General features: G+C 36.4%; 2 protein-coding genes across 3 annotated transcripts in view; both read right to left on the reverse strand.

Annotated features, from left to right (window-relative positions):
- Positions 1 to 2,156: 2,156 nt before the first annotated feature.
- Positions 2,157 to 12,941, reverse strand: LOC107661966 (breast cancer metastasis-suppressor 1 homolog). 2 transcript variants are annotated; one of them, XM_016451790.1, is made up of 12 exons: positions 12,834 to 12,941; positions 11,684 to 11,905; positions 11,155 to 11,245; positions 10,825 to 10,952; positions 10,651 to 10,730; positions 10,093 to 10,189; positions 9,039 to 9,074; positions 7,812 to 7,904; positions 4,429 to 4,493; positions 4,317 to 4,356; positions 3,234 to 3,342; positions 2,157 to 3,129 (listed from the first exon to the last, which is right to left on the reverse strand). In XM_016451790.1, exons 2-12 carry the CDS (start codon positions 11,889 to 11,891, stop codon positions 3,012 to 3,014), a joined length of 1,065 nt encoding a protein of 354 aa, XP_016307276.1. In that variant the 5' UTR covers positions 11,892 to 11,905; positions 12,834 to 12,941; the 3' UTR covers positions 2,157 to 3,011. The 2 variants fall into 2 exon arrangements, with proteins under 2 accessions (XP_016307276.1, XP_016307277.1); XM_016451791.1 differs by lacking the exon at positions 9,039 to 9,074.
- A 652-nt stretch (positions 12,942 to 13,593) lies between these two features.
- The window catches only part of ppp1r14bb (protein phosphatase 1, regulatory (inhibitor) subunit 14Bb), a 28,397-nt gene continuing 26,395 nt past the window's right edge, over positions 13,594 to 15,595 (reverse strand). The window contains exon 4 of the mRNA XM_016451793.1: positions 13,594 to 15,147. Within this exon, the coding sequence (XP_016307279.1) occupies positions 15,079 to 15,147 (69 nt within the window). The 3' untranslated portion in view covers positions 13,594 to 15,078. The remainder of the gene's footprint in view (positions 15,148 to 15,595) is intronic.

The raw sequence follows: 15,595 nt of genomic DNA on the forward strand, positions 1-15,595 counted from the left end.
TTTTGTACACATACAGATTGGTTCTATGCAGTCGATCCGTTTTGCAGTTCTTTAAACTGTTGTTTTCGCTTGCAAATCACTGTTCACAGGCTTGCAGTGCTTTTGACCGTCTTTTGGCGAAAAAAACGTGCCAAAAGTTTAAGCGCGGAAAAAAGGAAGTCAGAAGCATGCAGATTATATTTATTTTGCGTTAGCATGAAGCTGCAGTTTCGCAATACATGAATTACACTTACAAGTAACAGTAAAATGCTGCAAATAATTTTTTCTTGCGCTTGAAACGCGATTTATACCGTTAGAAAGCTTCTCTTGCGCATGCAAATTTCATTTACGCTTACAGTCTTGTGTACACTTCCACAAATATTACCCTGCGTATGCAAATCTTTTTGACGTCATTCTACCTTCATAGTTCGCTGCCAGGAAGGTCTCAAAATTCACACACAAATCCATGGCGATTCACATTCACAGCCCATGATAAACTCGTGACTTTTTAACATTCAAAAATTTTGTACACATTTGTACATCTGTGAATTGTGTTTTGCATTTGTGAAACGTATTTTATGAATATATATTCTAATTTTGTGCACGTGCATTGGTTTTTGTGAATGTTACCGCGTCCCAAACGACTCAACATAATAAACCACAAAGTTATTATTAACAAAACGATGCACTCCACTGTGCTGAGCGCTTCTCTGCTGCCTTCACGTGCGAGTTTTTTTTTTTCTTTTTTAGTTTTTAAAAGTCATAATGTTCTTTGATAATGTAGCCTAAGTTCTTTGTTCACGTTCTCTCTGTAATTTATTCGCTGTGAATAAAAGTGGAAATTAAAGCATAACTTACAATGTTTTATTAAATTGTGATCACGTTAAATACAAATTCAGTATTAAAATATTTTATGACATGACACCCATATCTGGTACTTACCTAAAAAGATGGGTTTGTGATGTGCGTAGTATTAGTCTAAACATTCGCCTTCTGGGGCCTCATTTATAAAATACTGCGTAGAAAGAATCCTAAATTTTATTTTACGATAATTTCTCAAAGTGCGTACGTGTGATTCATAGAACGAACGTACGCACAGAAAACGTGCGTACGCCTCTCTTTTAGATGTGAAATCTATAAATTGCAATGATCTTGAAATTGTGGGCAGCTGAACAGTTTCATATCTCCGCCCTGTAAACAATGTCTAATTAATGTTCTTGACTTATAAAAGAGCACCTGACAATGTCCAAATCTTTTACAAGCGACAAGAATGGCTTATATTTCCAAAAACCTGCAGCACTCGGGCAAACAAAAGTGCGTACGTCTGCTCAGACCCTGACGTGGCGCTAAGCTCTTTTCCACGTCAAAGACCGTTTTTATAAATATGAACGTTGCCGTGGATTTTTGCGTACGCACACTCTACAATCAAATCTGTGCGTACGCGCGTTGTATAAATGAGGCCCCTGGAGTTGGCTCACCCTTCGCCTGTGTCTGAGTGAGAGAGTAGGCTATTTCTCCGGGCGCAGACTCCGAGTCCCGACCAGGTTAACTGACCCACACGGTGACTATATTGAAGTGTGGTGCAAATGAACGAAAACATTTTTTTTGTGTGCCTTCATTATCTAAATTAAGTGCAGGACACACCACTGTATCCTTTATAGCTCTCTTGTGTAGAGTATTTATGGTCCAGATCAGCCCATTTTCACGCAACTCTTTTATGGTCTGTCTACCTTAAATCCTCAAGACAACAATCTTACCTCTTCCTCATCTGTCTGCGAACCTCCTCTTCAAACTCTGAATCACGAATCACGCAGAGACTCTTGAATCGTTAGATTCATTCAATCTCAACGACCCAATAATTGAAAGCAGAAGAGTCTGTACTTGGATGTAGAACTTCTCGAGTTTTCTAATCCCCGTTGAGCGCGCATCAGTTTGGAGAGAGAGAGAGAAACTTATTTTGTTTTCCAGTCAGTCAGTGCGTCTTGTCTTGTTACGTTAGGCGTGAGTCCATTTAGTGGCTAAAAACAAACTATATAGCTCATTTAGCGCTTAGGTACACTACAGCGCTCCCTGGAGGACACACGCGGTGCCTCCAGACTTCGGCAGTCCTCCGTGGTTTTATAATGAAAGACGCATTAAACAGCAAATGTAATAAAGTTTAGATTTTTTAATAATGCTTCTTGTTATAAATACATGATTATCTTCAACACTTCATAAATAAGTTTTAAAAAGCACCCTCTGTTTCAGATCATGTCTATAAATACTATGTATTACAATAACAGTCTTTCAAAATGTAATGACAAAAAATGTTACATCTCTTGTTTTTTCTGAGTGCAATCACAATTAAAGGTGTTGGATTGTGTTTTCTTGTGTTCTGGGTAGAGACAGCACATTTCACTGAGTCCTGATCTGCTTCCTTCTAAAATACAAACCTTAGCTATTAAAATCAGATCCAAGATCAGTTTAAAGAAGCAGTTTTTGCAACATAAGACAGAAAAGATCCAATGTGTGAGTGCAGTCCTTTTCGCCCATGTGGTGTCTTTAGTGTACATGAAATGGACTTTTATAATAATTTTAAATGACAAAGACAAACAAACAAACCCACAATGATCTGAATGTGTATCAGATTTGATATAAGGTCAGTATGAAGTATTATGAATGTATTCAGTGTGAAGAACTCAAAGTATTATGGTACAGAAAGACTTCATAAGGTCTGTTAGCAGTTGGTCAATAGGTTTTGTATGTCCATGTTGTGTCTGAATTAAACTTTAGCTGCACCAGAAATTGCCTACTTGTCACCAACAGCGTTGATCTGGAACCAGATCCCTCTTATTATCATATTAATCATGAAATATGTATAGAAAAAAGGGCAAAATTATAAGTCACTGCACATAAAGTCCTCTGGTCTGATCAATACCAGTGCATAGCATTAGATTGGATTTTTACAAGCTGTTCTAAATGTGTTGATGAATTTGAGTGTTAATTATTAAAGGGTAGATTCACACACTCTCTGAGTGTAATGTTTATCTACTCTAAGCTTTTTGTATGGTGTATTTGCCTTTCTGAAGTTGGGAGACGTATATTTTGGTTTTGGTGCCATCTGTGCGCTTGAACCAGACCTCGCCTGTGCTGATCCCTGTTATTACGGCCCTGAGAGAAACACACAAAACAGGGAAACCATTTCAATTGAAATGTTTTTGCAAACAAAGCCAAAGCGAAGACAGATGCGGTCTTATGTCTTATACTCTACTGACTGTGCTGGGCTGTCGTCATTGACTTCTAGAACGACACTGCTGCCTTTGGAGAATCTCTCTCCATCATAGAAGAGATCCCCACCTTCACATCGCACGGGCACCTGCCTGTCTGAGAGACAAACAGACACGCACAGCTCTTCAACATGTTATGCTTTAATAGCTCATAATTCTCTAACTCTCTGTTTTCAAGGCATTTTATGTCACTGTATAGGGCTCTCTAGCTCTGAAGTGAAATTGCTGTCATTAAATAGTTCACAGACGCGAAAAGATTGCTGTCACTGGGGCAATACGTTTTCAAAAGGTACACCTCTGTACTTTATTTACCTCTGAAGGATGCAAATTAGTACCTTAAAATGTACTGCTGAATGTACTGACAAGCATTTATGGAAAACTAAAATATACTTTATAATGTAATTAAAATGGCATTTTATTTCATTAATATATTATCAGCAAGTATATTATCAGCAAGTACAGAAAGAGGGAAATGGCTCTATAAACCAAACTTAATCAGAGGCCTGACAGATAGAGCTTGTGAGTGAGGGTCAGCGCTAATGGAAGCAACTGGGATGTCAATGGAGAACATGCTTAAGCCTTTGACACATTTAAGCTAGACAGACAGTAACACTATACATGTTGTGTGTGTTTGTCTAGGAGTCTGTGTGTATCCCTGAAGGCATGTTTACTAAAAAGTCTTATACCAGATAAAGACCCCCATTATTCAAAAACATGCATCAACACATACAAGATACTCAAAAACAAACATGAACCTTGAATTAAAAATGATTATACAGCATTATGCAATTACATTTTTGAAGTGAGAGAGAATCCTATATTGCACTATGAAATCTATTCCAAGCTTGTCGTGAGAAAGAAATCATTGGTTAAATATATTTAACCCGAGGCAAGGTCTCTGATGGTCAGCGCACGTGATTTCCTTCAATAAATATACAATGACTGACTGAGTTAATTCAGTCAGTTGTGTCAAAGTTTAATGAGGTTCACCTGACTACCATGAGAAAGACCGACAGGCAAGCTTAAACAAAGGACTTAAATGAACACAGGGCCATTTAATAACGGACTTACTGTCTGCTTTTTTCTTCAGGGGCATCAGTGCCACTTTTGCCTGAAAGACAGAAAGAAAAAAGTCACGATCCATCATACACGTTCACTGTGAATCACTCATCATGAATCACACCTTCTTGATGGCTGTCCAGTCCTCTAGTATGTCAATGTCTCTTAGCATATACACTATGTATGGCCCTGAAAAACAGAGACATGTTGAGCAAAGCAGGATGGGAAGGAAGACAACTTCTTCAAACAAAGTGTGGATAAGAGGTATAGCATTTTGGTTAAAGATCTAATCTGGTAACTGGGCGATTTGTTGAAGCGATGTGTTGTGTTTTGGATATTGGTGTCTCTACCATGCTACTTAACTAGCTTCACCAGCAAGATTCCCATTTTCAGCATCTTTTGAAAGATTAAAAAGACAAAACTGGCATAAACCGTTTTGGACTAGTATGGAAATTCCCGTGAGGTCGAGCCTCAAAATTTCTTTCCCAGAAATGGTCCAAAAAAAAAAAGATAATTTATACTGTTTCAGGAGAAAGTATGTTGTACGGCAATACAATGAATGTTAAGACAGATACATTATTTAATGAAACGAAATGAGCCATGTGTGATCATTCCTGTATCATCACACTGCCTGATGTGGACCGCAGTCTATTAATTGGTGGCCTCTGATGAACTTTCTAAATGTAATGTAAGATCTTTTGGATTAATCAAATAAACAACTAATTAGTATGTGTTGATTAGGGATGCACTGATACCACTTTTTCCAGAACGCATCTCATACCGATACTTTTACTTTTGGTACTTGCCGATAACGATATCTGTATTTTCATAGTATTTGTAATTTTTAAATATATTGGGTACAGAAAAATATACAAATCATGTTAGCTGGCTTCATTTAGCAAACAGATATTTCCTAGTTATTTTCACACATAATTATGCCCGTTCAAATGATTTTCATCATTTGAAACGTGCTGCGACTTATATTCCAAACCGACTCATTTAATGCAATTAACGTAAAGCAAGCAAAACATTCGCAATCGCAACGCACGCACACATTTGTATTGGTGCCTAGCGCATTTCTCACAGGCTGCCAGTTTCATTTTCACTTTAAATAAAGTTGTGCATGCTTGACGTTTAAAATAAAAATTGTTTATAGTTAATGCCCCTATAATTTTTGTCTGTTTTATATTTATGATTTAGTTTTAATACAAACGATCCATGAAACTTTTTGTTTTACTTGCTTTTGACATATCCGACCGAACTACAAACTATCCAGTGATCTCTGTGAGAAAGGGATATTCGCACAACAAGCTCGCGCATCTCCGCCGCCGCTCGCTCAATCCACTCAGCGTGCTTTGCTTATCAGCTTACACATCAGATATACTGGCGTGAATATTGAATGTTTAGCATTATATTAATTACTTGCATGTTCTGTACTTCCTAGATATCCTTAATCTATAATAACTCCATTCTGCTCTCTGCTGTTGGTGTTTCTTTGTCTGGACTAAGCTGACCAGATTTCTGAAATGAAAACCGGGGACATTTCCTAGCTCAGTGGTAAAAGTATCACTGAAATCTCACTTGTGATTATCTACGAATTTAAAAAGCGTGGACAATAGTACATAGTAACGGGGAAAAAATAGTAAATAGTAACTACTGCAAATAGCAAACAAATCACAACAGTATTATAACAAAATTATGTCTTTCCAAAATCACATTACAAATAAAACAATAAATATGAGAACATATGATAAATAAAACTGCATTTAACAAATATGTTTAATAAGTTCTAACTGTGTTTAACATTTTTACAAAGTATACAGTAATTACAACTTTTCAAATTTTATGTTTATGCTTTTGGAAATGGATCTTTTCTATCCCTAATCAAGCTTATTACTTTGCATTTTAGGCTCATTTTGACCACAAAGTATGTGCTTTCTGCAAATGTAATTGTGCAAGTGTAATTGATTCATGTATTATTTTTTATATTATTCATATTGGAGTTGTGACGGTGAAAGTTTCAGGAATGTTTAATATTGTGTGCAAAACAATGCTTTATTATACAGTGCACACAAACAGTATTATTTTGTTTTAACATGTATAGTTAGTATGTGACTACCTTGAAACCAATAACAGTGTCTCTTTTGATAATAGCAGAGATAGCGCTCTGCTCTTGTCCAAGTTCTTCATGACTAAAGTAGCAGCGTGGGACCAGTGACCAACTAATTTTCAGAAAAAGTTGCTAAAGGAAGGTCGATTTGTAGCTAAAAGACGTTGTGATGTCATTACGCAATGACATTGCGTAATCACGACGCAAAATTGTCACATCATCAAATCTCAGCAAAAAATATATTTTATATATGTTAATTTAGATTTGTTTATAAAATAATATGCATGATATAATATTAAAATATAAATAACTGTATTTTTAAATACATTGAATTATTGAAAACTTACACATTTTTGAATTATTACAATTTAAGTTTTTTTAGTAGCTTGTAAACTTGTAATTCTACACATTCTCAACAATTATGCTTTAAGCAGTGTATTAGTAGTTAGTTAGTATGCTACACTCTAAGAAAAGTCTGTAAATATAAGGCACAATCTACTATGTTAATATGAAAGAATTTTCCGTAATGGTTTTTTACCTGCATTTTAAATTACACATTGTGTTTTCGGGTTACAGGGTTACAATGGATGATGGATAATGGATAATGTCCTGAAAGATTTTCCATTTTTCTTACAGTGTACTAACTGATCAACAGTTGCAGGTACAAGCTACTAACAAAGTGTATCATAAATGAACAATTATTCAATTATTATTATTATTATTGAATTGAACAATTGCAAATAGCAGCTAACTCAATTCACGTGATGTGTGTACTGCAAGGCATCTGTGGTTTCCTCTTTTTGTGTAATTTGGATGGAAAATGTGTGCCTTTTTATTGTCTGAGTCACTTATCAAAAGTTGCCAAATAATTTCTTTTAATTGCTAAATTTGTTGCTAGGTACTTTTGGAATAAAAAGTTGCTAGGGTAGTCTGAAAAGTTGCTAAATTTAGCAACAAAATTGCTAAATTGGCAACACTGCGTGGGACCAAGTAATCAGTATAGCTCGCAGCGCCCTCTGCTGGTTCAAATAATCACAATCATTAAATTGCCAGCTGGCTATGTTGGTCGGGCTTTTACAGTGTATTTGCGGGTTGTCAGTGATAGACAAAGACAAAGAAACACCTACAACAGAACAACAGAGAGCAGAATGGAGTCAGGGACAGGACACCAAAAACTAGAAAACGGGCACGTCTGGTCACCCTAGTCTGGACACAGCACTGTTAACATTCTGTGTGGTATCGGAGCATTTTAATGAGTACCAGTACAAGAACAGGAGCGCAGTATCAGGCCCGATACCAGTATCAGTATCAGTGCATCCCTAGTGTTGGTGCTGGCAAGTGGTGACTAAATGAGAGAGGAAGAGACAGATCTCCATTTAAAGAGAATACATTATTACCTGACACAAGAGCTGTCTTCTTCTTCCTGTCTGGGCGAATCAGGTGACTCCTTCTCTTACACTTCTTCATCCTAACGTCATCATTCCACCACTCTGATTGATCAAGAGCAAGATTGTGTTTATGGATCTGGTGAGTATTTGTGTTTCTAACCTAGAAATGCCTGGTGAACAAATATGCTTAAAATGTCCCCACAAGTCTGTCAAAGCCCTTTAAAAAGTGTTAATAATATTAAGTGCATAATGTTTTTATGAAAAAATAAGTAATCTTATAAATGCATATAAATTGTATGAATAACAATACACAAAAATTTAAATAAATTGTTTTCTTTTGGGGATATGGTTTAGAGATTTGCATGAACTGAGTGCATGAGAGAGTGTGACCTGACTTTTCACTCAGTCTCTTTACTTTTCCTCTCTCAGTGAAAAGACCCAGATGACAGACTCTCACAGCATATCTGATACACAAATTTCTAAGGCCTCTAAATTATCAACATGATCAAAACTTTGCTAAAAACCTGTTGTACACAACAGTACACAAGTATCTATACAAGTATCTACTACATGCCTTTTGCTGTCTGATTGATAGTTATTTTTTTGGCAAGTTAAAGGCCTTTTATTATGATTCTAAACACATCTCCCTTCAAGTTCCAGTAGACTTGACACTTGTACACTTGCTGTGAAATCTTTACTGATTTTTATAAAATAAACAAGAATAACTGGACTGAAGCAACTTAAATAAACTTGATATAAACAGTTTTTAGAATAATCACATTAAATTGTACCAAATAAGATACACCAGGCTTTAGACAAATGTTTTTCTATATCTCTTAATCATCATTACATTGCATTGTGTTATATGTTTTGCCCCAAACAATAAGAACTGCAGAGCTTTGATCGTAAAACTAAGCATTTAAATGTCATTTTATTAAGACATTATTGGGAGATACAGAATAACAACTGATATTTATATACAATTTATGTTATTAGTCTGCTATACGGTTATAAAGAGCTCATTGATTTACAATACAAGCTGTCAGAATTTCATCTTACCTCTGGCTATATAAATATCAGCAACTGCATATTGTCATTAATTAATCCTTTTTCATAACTCAGTTACACTAATATCTTCATTTTTACACTATAATACTTGTATTTAAATTAATTCATTAATACTTGTTTCATAAGTCATTGTCAATACATTGTGTGAAATGATTGTTTGTTCCTTACTGTTACTGTGAAGCATCCTTGAGCTTGGGAAAGGCGCTATATGAATTAAACAAATTATTATTAATCCAGTTAATACCATCATTTTACTTTATTATTTTTTCATCAATGTAGTTGTTTCATTGCAGGATGATGTCTATTTTATGTTTGTTGTGCAGCACTTTGGTTAGCACTCGTTTAGCTTTTTAAGGTGCTATATAAGCAAACCTTGACATTACACACCTCAACGCAAAATCTAAATATTAAGTAAAAAACAAACGCAAAGAAAACAGACCCAAACCTGCTTTTAAACAGTTTGACGAGCACCATTGTTTTGGGTTAGGTAGCACACCTCTATTAAGGTTAGGGATTCAGATGGAGTAATAATATTTAGCTTTACATGAAACAGAAGACGTCTATGCAGACATCAAGTGTGCCTCACAAGTCTTGAAAAGTGAAGCCAACATTTTCGATCGCCCCCGCCCTCTCCATGTAATCTAATGGGACGTGAGACAAACTAAATAATAAAATTTCACTTCAAATAATTTTTTTTCCAAATATGGTTTTTGTAATTTTATGTAGTTTTTATCACGCTGATGTAAGTTCAAGTGTTCAATTTTTAAATAAGTTTGTTTTAGTTAGTCATGTGGTGCTATGGGGGTGTGACGTCATGATTGACAGCTTCTCTGAGCGAACTGAGGCACCAACAAACTTTTTTTGTAAATACAAACTGGAGTTGTATTTACCTTATTTTAACAGAAGCCTCTTGTACGGCAATCAGCAGACAAAAATTGGAGCAGTCAGGCTAATTAAAAAAGGGTCAGGGGTGTGTGCTTGCAATCGACTCTACGGGAGTGTGGGCGGGACGCAGCTCCACTTCGCTCACTACTGCGCAGACTGGTCCCAAATCAGCGCAATATATCCGCGCCCTATTGGGACATTGGCGGCTTCACTTTTCTTCAATGGAAGTGAGTGAAGGTGTGCCGTCCATCTTTTTTAGTCTATGGCAGACATATATCCCTACTCTGATAGCCAGGTAAACGTGTGTGTGTGTGTGTGTGTGTGTGTGTTTATGTACCTGAGGTGATATCTATGCTCTGTTTGTCCTCCTCCAGTCTGCGGATCTTCTCCAACAACTCTGTTTTCATGGCATCAAACAAGAGTGTCCTCTCACTCTAGAAAAACAAGCATCTCATTATCACACACACACACCGACTCGATATGATTCATGATCATCACTGCACTGTCAACAAACAAACAAACACTGTTTTGGAAGAGACATGCAAGTATTTATTTACAGCAGTGCTTTTTCACTATGGTGTGTTTTTTTGTGATACTTCTTCTAGATTATGATAAATATGCTGTGTGCATGTTTGTTTTATGGATCTGCATATTGAAATGTTTCATTACTACTAGGCATGTAAGTATTACCATGTTTTTTAAGCATGGTACCAATGTAATGACATTACGTAACAACTTATTTGTACCATGAAATTTCTGAAATACCCTGTAGTACCATGTAAATTCCAAGGTACATGAATATATATGACACATTATTTAGTACCATAGAAACACAGAAGTAGCTTTTAGTAAAGGATGCTACATCTAGATATGTGGGTCAGCTGAGCCGTGTTACCTCTAGATGCTGTCTTGCCCCCTGCACTTCACATTCATGTTTGTGTCTGACCACTTGCAGACAAAGTTCTCTATACACACCTACAGGAGGAGAATTAAAAGTTGACCTGAGACCTGTGGTTCATATGTAAGGGAGATAACATAAAGCAGATATGTGCGTACTGATATATGTCACCTGCCACTTGTGTCCTCTGCTGTAGGTTCTGCTGCAGTGTTGCCAAGGGTTCTCTGTACTCTCCCGCCTTTCTTGTCATAACCTCGTCCAGCTTCATTTTAACCTGGTTCAGACGTTCTTGAAAAAGCCTGAAATTGTAGAGGAAATCATCATCAATAGAGCTCTACAGAGAATTTGGTTCTTAGAAAAATATAATTAGTTTGAACAATACAATACAGAATATACTATTTTTATTGGTGGCCATCCACCACATATGATGGCCCTGTTCCTATTGGTCAAAAAAAATGAAATGCCACCTAGCCTAAACCAATTAGAAAGAAGTATTCGTACTTGTCTTTTAACTCCAGGAATTGTTTTTCCAGGTCAGACATTTCATCTAGGCACTGTAATCGTCTTCTCTCATAATCTTCATCATCCATTTCTAAAAAAGAGAAAACTCACTCTCATTCAATGTTGTTCAGCCATGCTGTTCATTCTCTTTTCCTATCAATTCTAGTCAGTCTTCACATTAATATACTACATTCTATGCATCACTATATGATCATTTTTGGCTATTTGGATGCTATTCAAAAGCAATATGCATTCAAGTTACAAGATTTGCGGGAATTTGTCAATTGACAATAGTCATGCAAAAAATTCAAAGAAAATTTCAAAAGTAAAACAAAAAGGCTTAAGTGTCTTTATGCAAAATATAACACAATATTATAACATATGTAATAATCATTTTTTTTGGTTGAGGGGGAGGGGGGTTAGGGGGAGGCAAACTATTACTCTCCCAACTTTGACAGCTGCTGCAACACAACTGCAGACAATTAGGAAGAAAACAATGAGAAAATTATGAAATATTCAATCAGCAGACCTGAGCTTTCTTCCTCTTCTTCCTCTTCCTCCTCTGGCTCACTCTCCTCCAGGTCGCTGTCCCGCTCCTCTCCACTCTCCTCCATTGTCTCCTCTGCATCTCCTCCCTCTCGCTCCTCCTCCACCTCACCGTTAGTTTGAGGAACCTCAGGGTCGGCCTCTGTCTCCATCTCCTCCTCTGGTTCTCTGGCAGCCGGCTGAGCTGGCATGACTGTTTATAGCACTGTATTGAACAGTATAATAACAGCGGTGAGATCTCATGGCGTCTGATGCAGTAAATAAAAATGTTAATTATAACAATTTTATAATATATGATTATATATATAATTTATATTTAATTAAATGTTAGAATAATACTGCATATTTTTCCATGTTTATATTTTCATATTTCTTATTCTTATTTACCTTATATCTTTCTAGGCTGTATGATTTCAAACATTGTAGCATAAAAAGAACCATATGTCAGTACCGGAAGATGTGAAAATGATGTGCATGCCATGTACTGACCAGTCTAAAGACCTTTAGAGGACACTAGCAGCTAAGAGCACAGTATCCTGAGACAGCAGCAGCTGTTTAAGACCCTATTAAGCACTTTATGTTTAATTAGAAAGAGGAAACCCCATGCACTCGTCTGATACAGTTCGTAGTATGATGAATTAGGAGCGCGTTCACAGACTCGACGTGTATCATGTACGTTACGTTACATCCTCCAAAGGCCGCACTGCACTGACTTACATTACAAGCTCATTACTCATTCTCCACATCTATAGCTCATACATTATATGCTGTGAGAGACATTAATAGTTACAGTCTCGTGCTGTTCACAAAGAATTGTGGATTTAGGTTAGTTATAAAAACTCGTTTTCCAACCGAACAACTCCACACGTCATTCAGAGACATAAAGTGTTCAGTATAACGCGGTACAGTAATGTTAATGCACTAGAGTGGAAAAAAAAACAAACGGTTGCGCCTTTAAAAAAAAACTAAATTACAACGTAGTAATGGATTAACTTAACGTTACTTTGGAACGTTGCATTGAATCTCTTTATCGCTCCATGAATGTTTGCAAATTAACCGATGCAAGAAACAGGATAACAATACACGACGATCTTACAAACTCTATTAAGTGCATAAACAACTAAACAGCTTACCTTCTTGTCGATTATTGTTTAAGTCATGAAAAATATTACATACTGTCGACTGAATTTGCATATCAGGGCAAGTTGACATCGGACAAATCTACTTCCTCAGCGTTTATACGTTTGTTGAAACAAACTTACCGTTGTGAGGCGCTAGCCAATCAATTCAAACCTCGCTACTTTTAAGAACCAATAGAAGCTCGATGGTGAAGAATCGTGGTCTCATCGATTTCAGTTCAGTGGTCAAACTGGCCAATAGCATTTGGCGCTGAAAACCCACGAACTTCCTACCAACTGACAAGGTTTCCCTAAAAAGACCGGCTTAAGATATTTCATAATGGACAGAAGAGAAACATATTTGAATAGAAATACAATGAAGATTTTTATTCAGTCAAGTAAAGAAAAGGAAACCGCAACACTAAAATGTAATTTAACATATTTTTATTAAAGTTGCATAAAAGTGTAACAAAATTGGGCAAAAACCAAGACAGTTTAGTATTGCTACAGAATACTTTTTTTTTTCTCCAAAAGGTATGACCTGGAGTACATTTTTCCTAAATTCATATTATTGTTCCTTTTAAATCCAATTGATTATTTCAATCCTCCCATGTCTCATTTACACAGAAAAGAGAAATCAACAGCACTACAAGGTGCGTATAATGATAAAAACTGATGATTCTATTTTATGTTAATAGTTAATGCATCTAAAAAAAATTGCTTGGTACATAGTCAACTTCCTTCCCTAGAAGAAAAAAAAAAAAAAGAAGAATCATTGAAAGTACAAGAACCTTTAATTTAATTCTAAAACTTCAAAAAGATTTCCACTTTTGCAGAGATTTTTTTCTTGCATGTTCCTCAAACATTATTAAATTAATTTGGTTGTCATAACAAATGTAACCTAAGGCAACATCTGAAAGTAGGGAGATTGACTCTCATGTAAAATGAAATGCAGAGCAGGTGAAATAAACACATACAATTAAAATGGGGGGCCAACGAAAAAAAAGAGTGAGCAGAGAAAGAGATAAAACAGTTGTGAGTCCAGGACAGTTGTCATTGTACCTTACTTCATATAGTGAACTCAAGTGAGCTCAGATGGGATGAGCAGGAGCATCAATGAATGATTAATATACGCAGATGCTAGTGATGTGTCAGCATGTTATGGGAAAAGCTCTTCTAAAACACCTGCTGGAAATGTTGGATTGGTGAATCTCAAGAGCACTGAGTGAGACTATTAGCCCTCTTATTATAGTATTTGATTGGCTGAGACAAAAAGAGCAGATGGCTTCCTGGGAAAGATGATTTAGGAGAGTCATGTGAGAGGATTAATTCTAAACGTACGTTTGCCAGTGACCGTGACACACTGCAGCTTGTCTAGCATGATCTCCAGTCCCTCCCTATCGGTCTCTGGAAGAGTCCGTGGATGTGTGAGGCCCAAAAGCCACTGCTGTGGTTGTGTGTGTGTGTGTGTGTGGTAATTTCTCCTGATCCCTGAGGGTGGTGCTGCCCATGAATTTCAGAGAGTGAGTGAGTGTGTGTTTGTGTGTGTGGCATGTGTAAGACGGGAAAATTAAAGAATCAAAGCCCAAATTTTTTTCCTACACACAGCTCCCTTTCCCTGTTAATACCACAAAGCCAAACTCCCTCGCTTTAAAATAGCTTTAAACACTCTATTATTTTTCATTTTTTTGTAATTAAAATGTCCATGAATGTTCCTGCACACTTATTCAAGGAAGACGAGACTAAAAAAAATAAATTAAAATTAAATTAAATTTAAAAAAAAAAAGAAAAAGAAAAAATTAATCCACAAAGCCTCTTCTGTCTAATCCCCTCTGATGTCATTTTAAACCAAGTATCGTCACAGTTTCACAAAGGGTTTTAGTCCATGTGTTCATTGAGACAGGGATCTTTGAAACCTTTGAAATTAAAACTAAATTACCAAATTCAAATCTAAAGAATATAATGCACAGTAATGTATACCAACATGAAATACATTTAAAAACAATGAAATCTTTCCCCCTTTACAAAAAAAGTGAAATAGAATAAAATAATACAAATAAAATCAACATAATGAGAAAACAAGCCCTGCTTATAAGGATCTGATTGAATCTCCCATAATTTTGCCTCCACCTCCTCCCCAATGGATGCAAAAGAGGCAATGGGACTGGATGAGCACCTGCTCAGGGGTGAATAGTCACACCCTTAAAATTGTAAAAGGAGGGATGAGATTGGTTGAAGAAGGGTGGAGGTGAGAGAAGCTTCATTTCTTCTGAGGAGTACTGAGCTTCTGCATGCCACGGATCCTGTTCAGCAACTCAGCTACAAACTCCTACAGCGGGAAAAAAATGGAGTATGATTTTTAACAAATTAGCAGAGAGGGGGGTAGTTAGCACTTCAGATTCTGCAGATTTCCACATAATTATAACAGGCATAAGTCCTAAAACTGTACACTCATTACTAACAGAATTATACGGGGCTGTTGAATGCTTGGAATCTGACTGGTTGACGAACATTCTAAGGTAAGCAATTGTTTTCAGGGAAGCTCACAGCTAAAGCAGTTCCAGGCAGTGGTAACCGTAGAATAAGCAGAATAATTGATGAAGGGCCGTTGAATTATTAGAAAGTAGGGATGCACCGATACCACTTTTTCCAGTACTCGCCCGATACCGATACTTTTATTTTTGGTACTTGCCGATACCGAGTATTTTTATTGCATTTGTACATTTTTTAAATATTGGGTACAGAAACCAAAAGAGTATGTATAATGTTAGTTGGTT

The sequence above is a fragment of the Sinocyclocheilus anshuiensis genome, unplaced genomic scaffold (genome assembly GCF_001515605.1).
Source record: "Sinocyclocheilus anshuiensis isolate Anshui unplaced genomic scaffold, SAMN03320099.WGS_v1.1 scaffold603, whole genome shotgun sequence".
In the NCBI taxonomy this organism is placed as follows: Eukaryota; Metazoa; Chordata; class Actinopteri; order Cypriniformes; family Cyprinidae; genus Sinocyclocheilus; species Sinocyclocheilus anshuiensis.

What these genes read in the sequence shown, in the direction of transcription:
- LOC107661966 (XM_016451790.1), bottom strand. Translation starts at nt 11,891, where the DNA reads ATGCCAGCTCAGCCGGCTGCCAGAGAACCAGAGGAGGAGATGGAGACA. An exon ending in GCAGAGGACACAAGTGGCAG is followed by an intron (nt 10,731 to 10,824) that starts GTGACATATATC and finishes CTCCTCCTGTAG; the next exon opens with GTGTGTATAGAGAACTTTGT. An exon ending in AAGGATGCTTCACAGTAACA is followed by an intron (nt 7,905 to 9,038) that starts GTAAGGAACAAA and finishes TTGATCAATCAG; the next exon opens with AGTGGTGGAATGATGACGTT.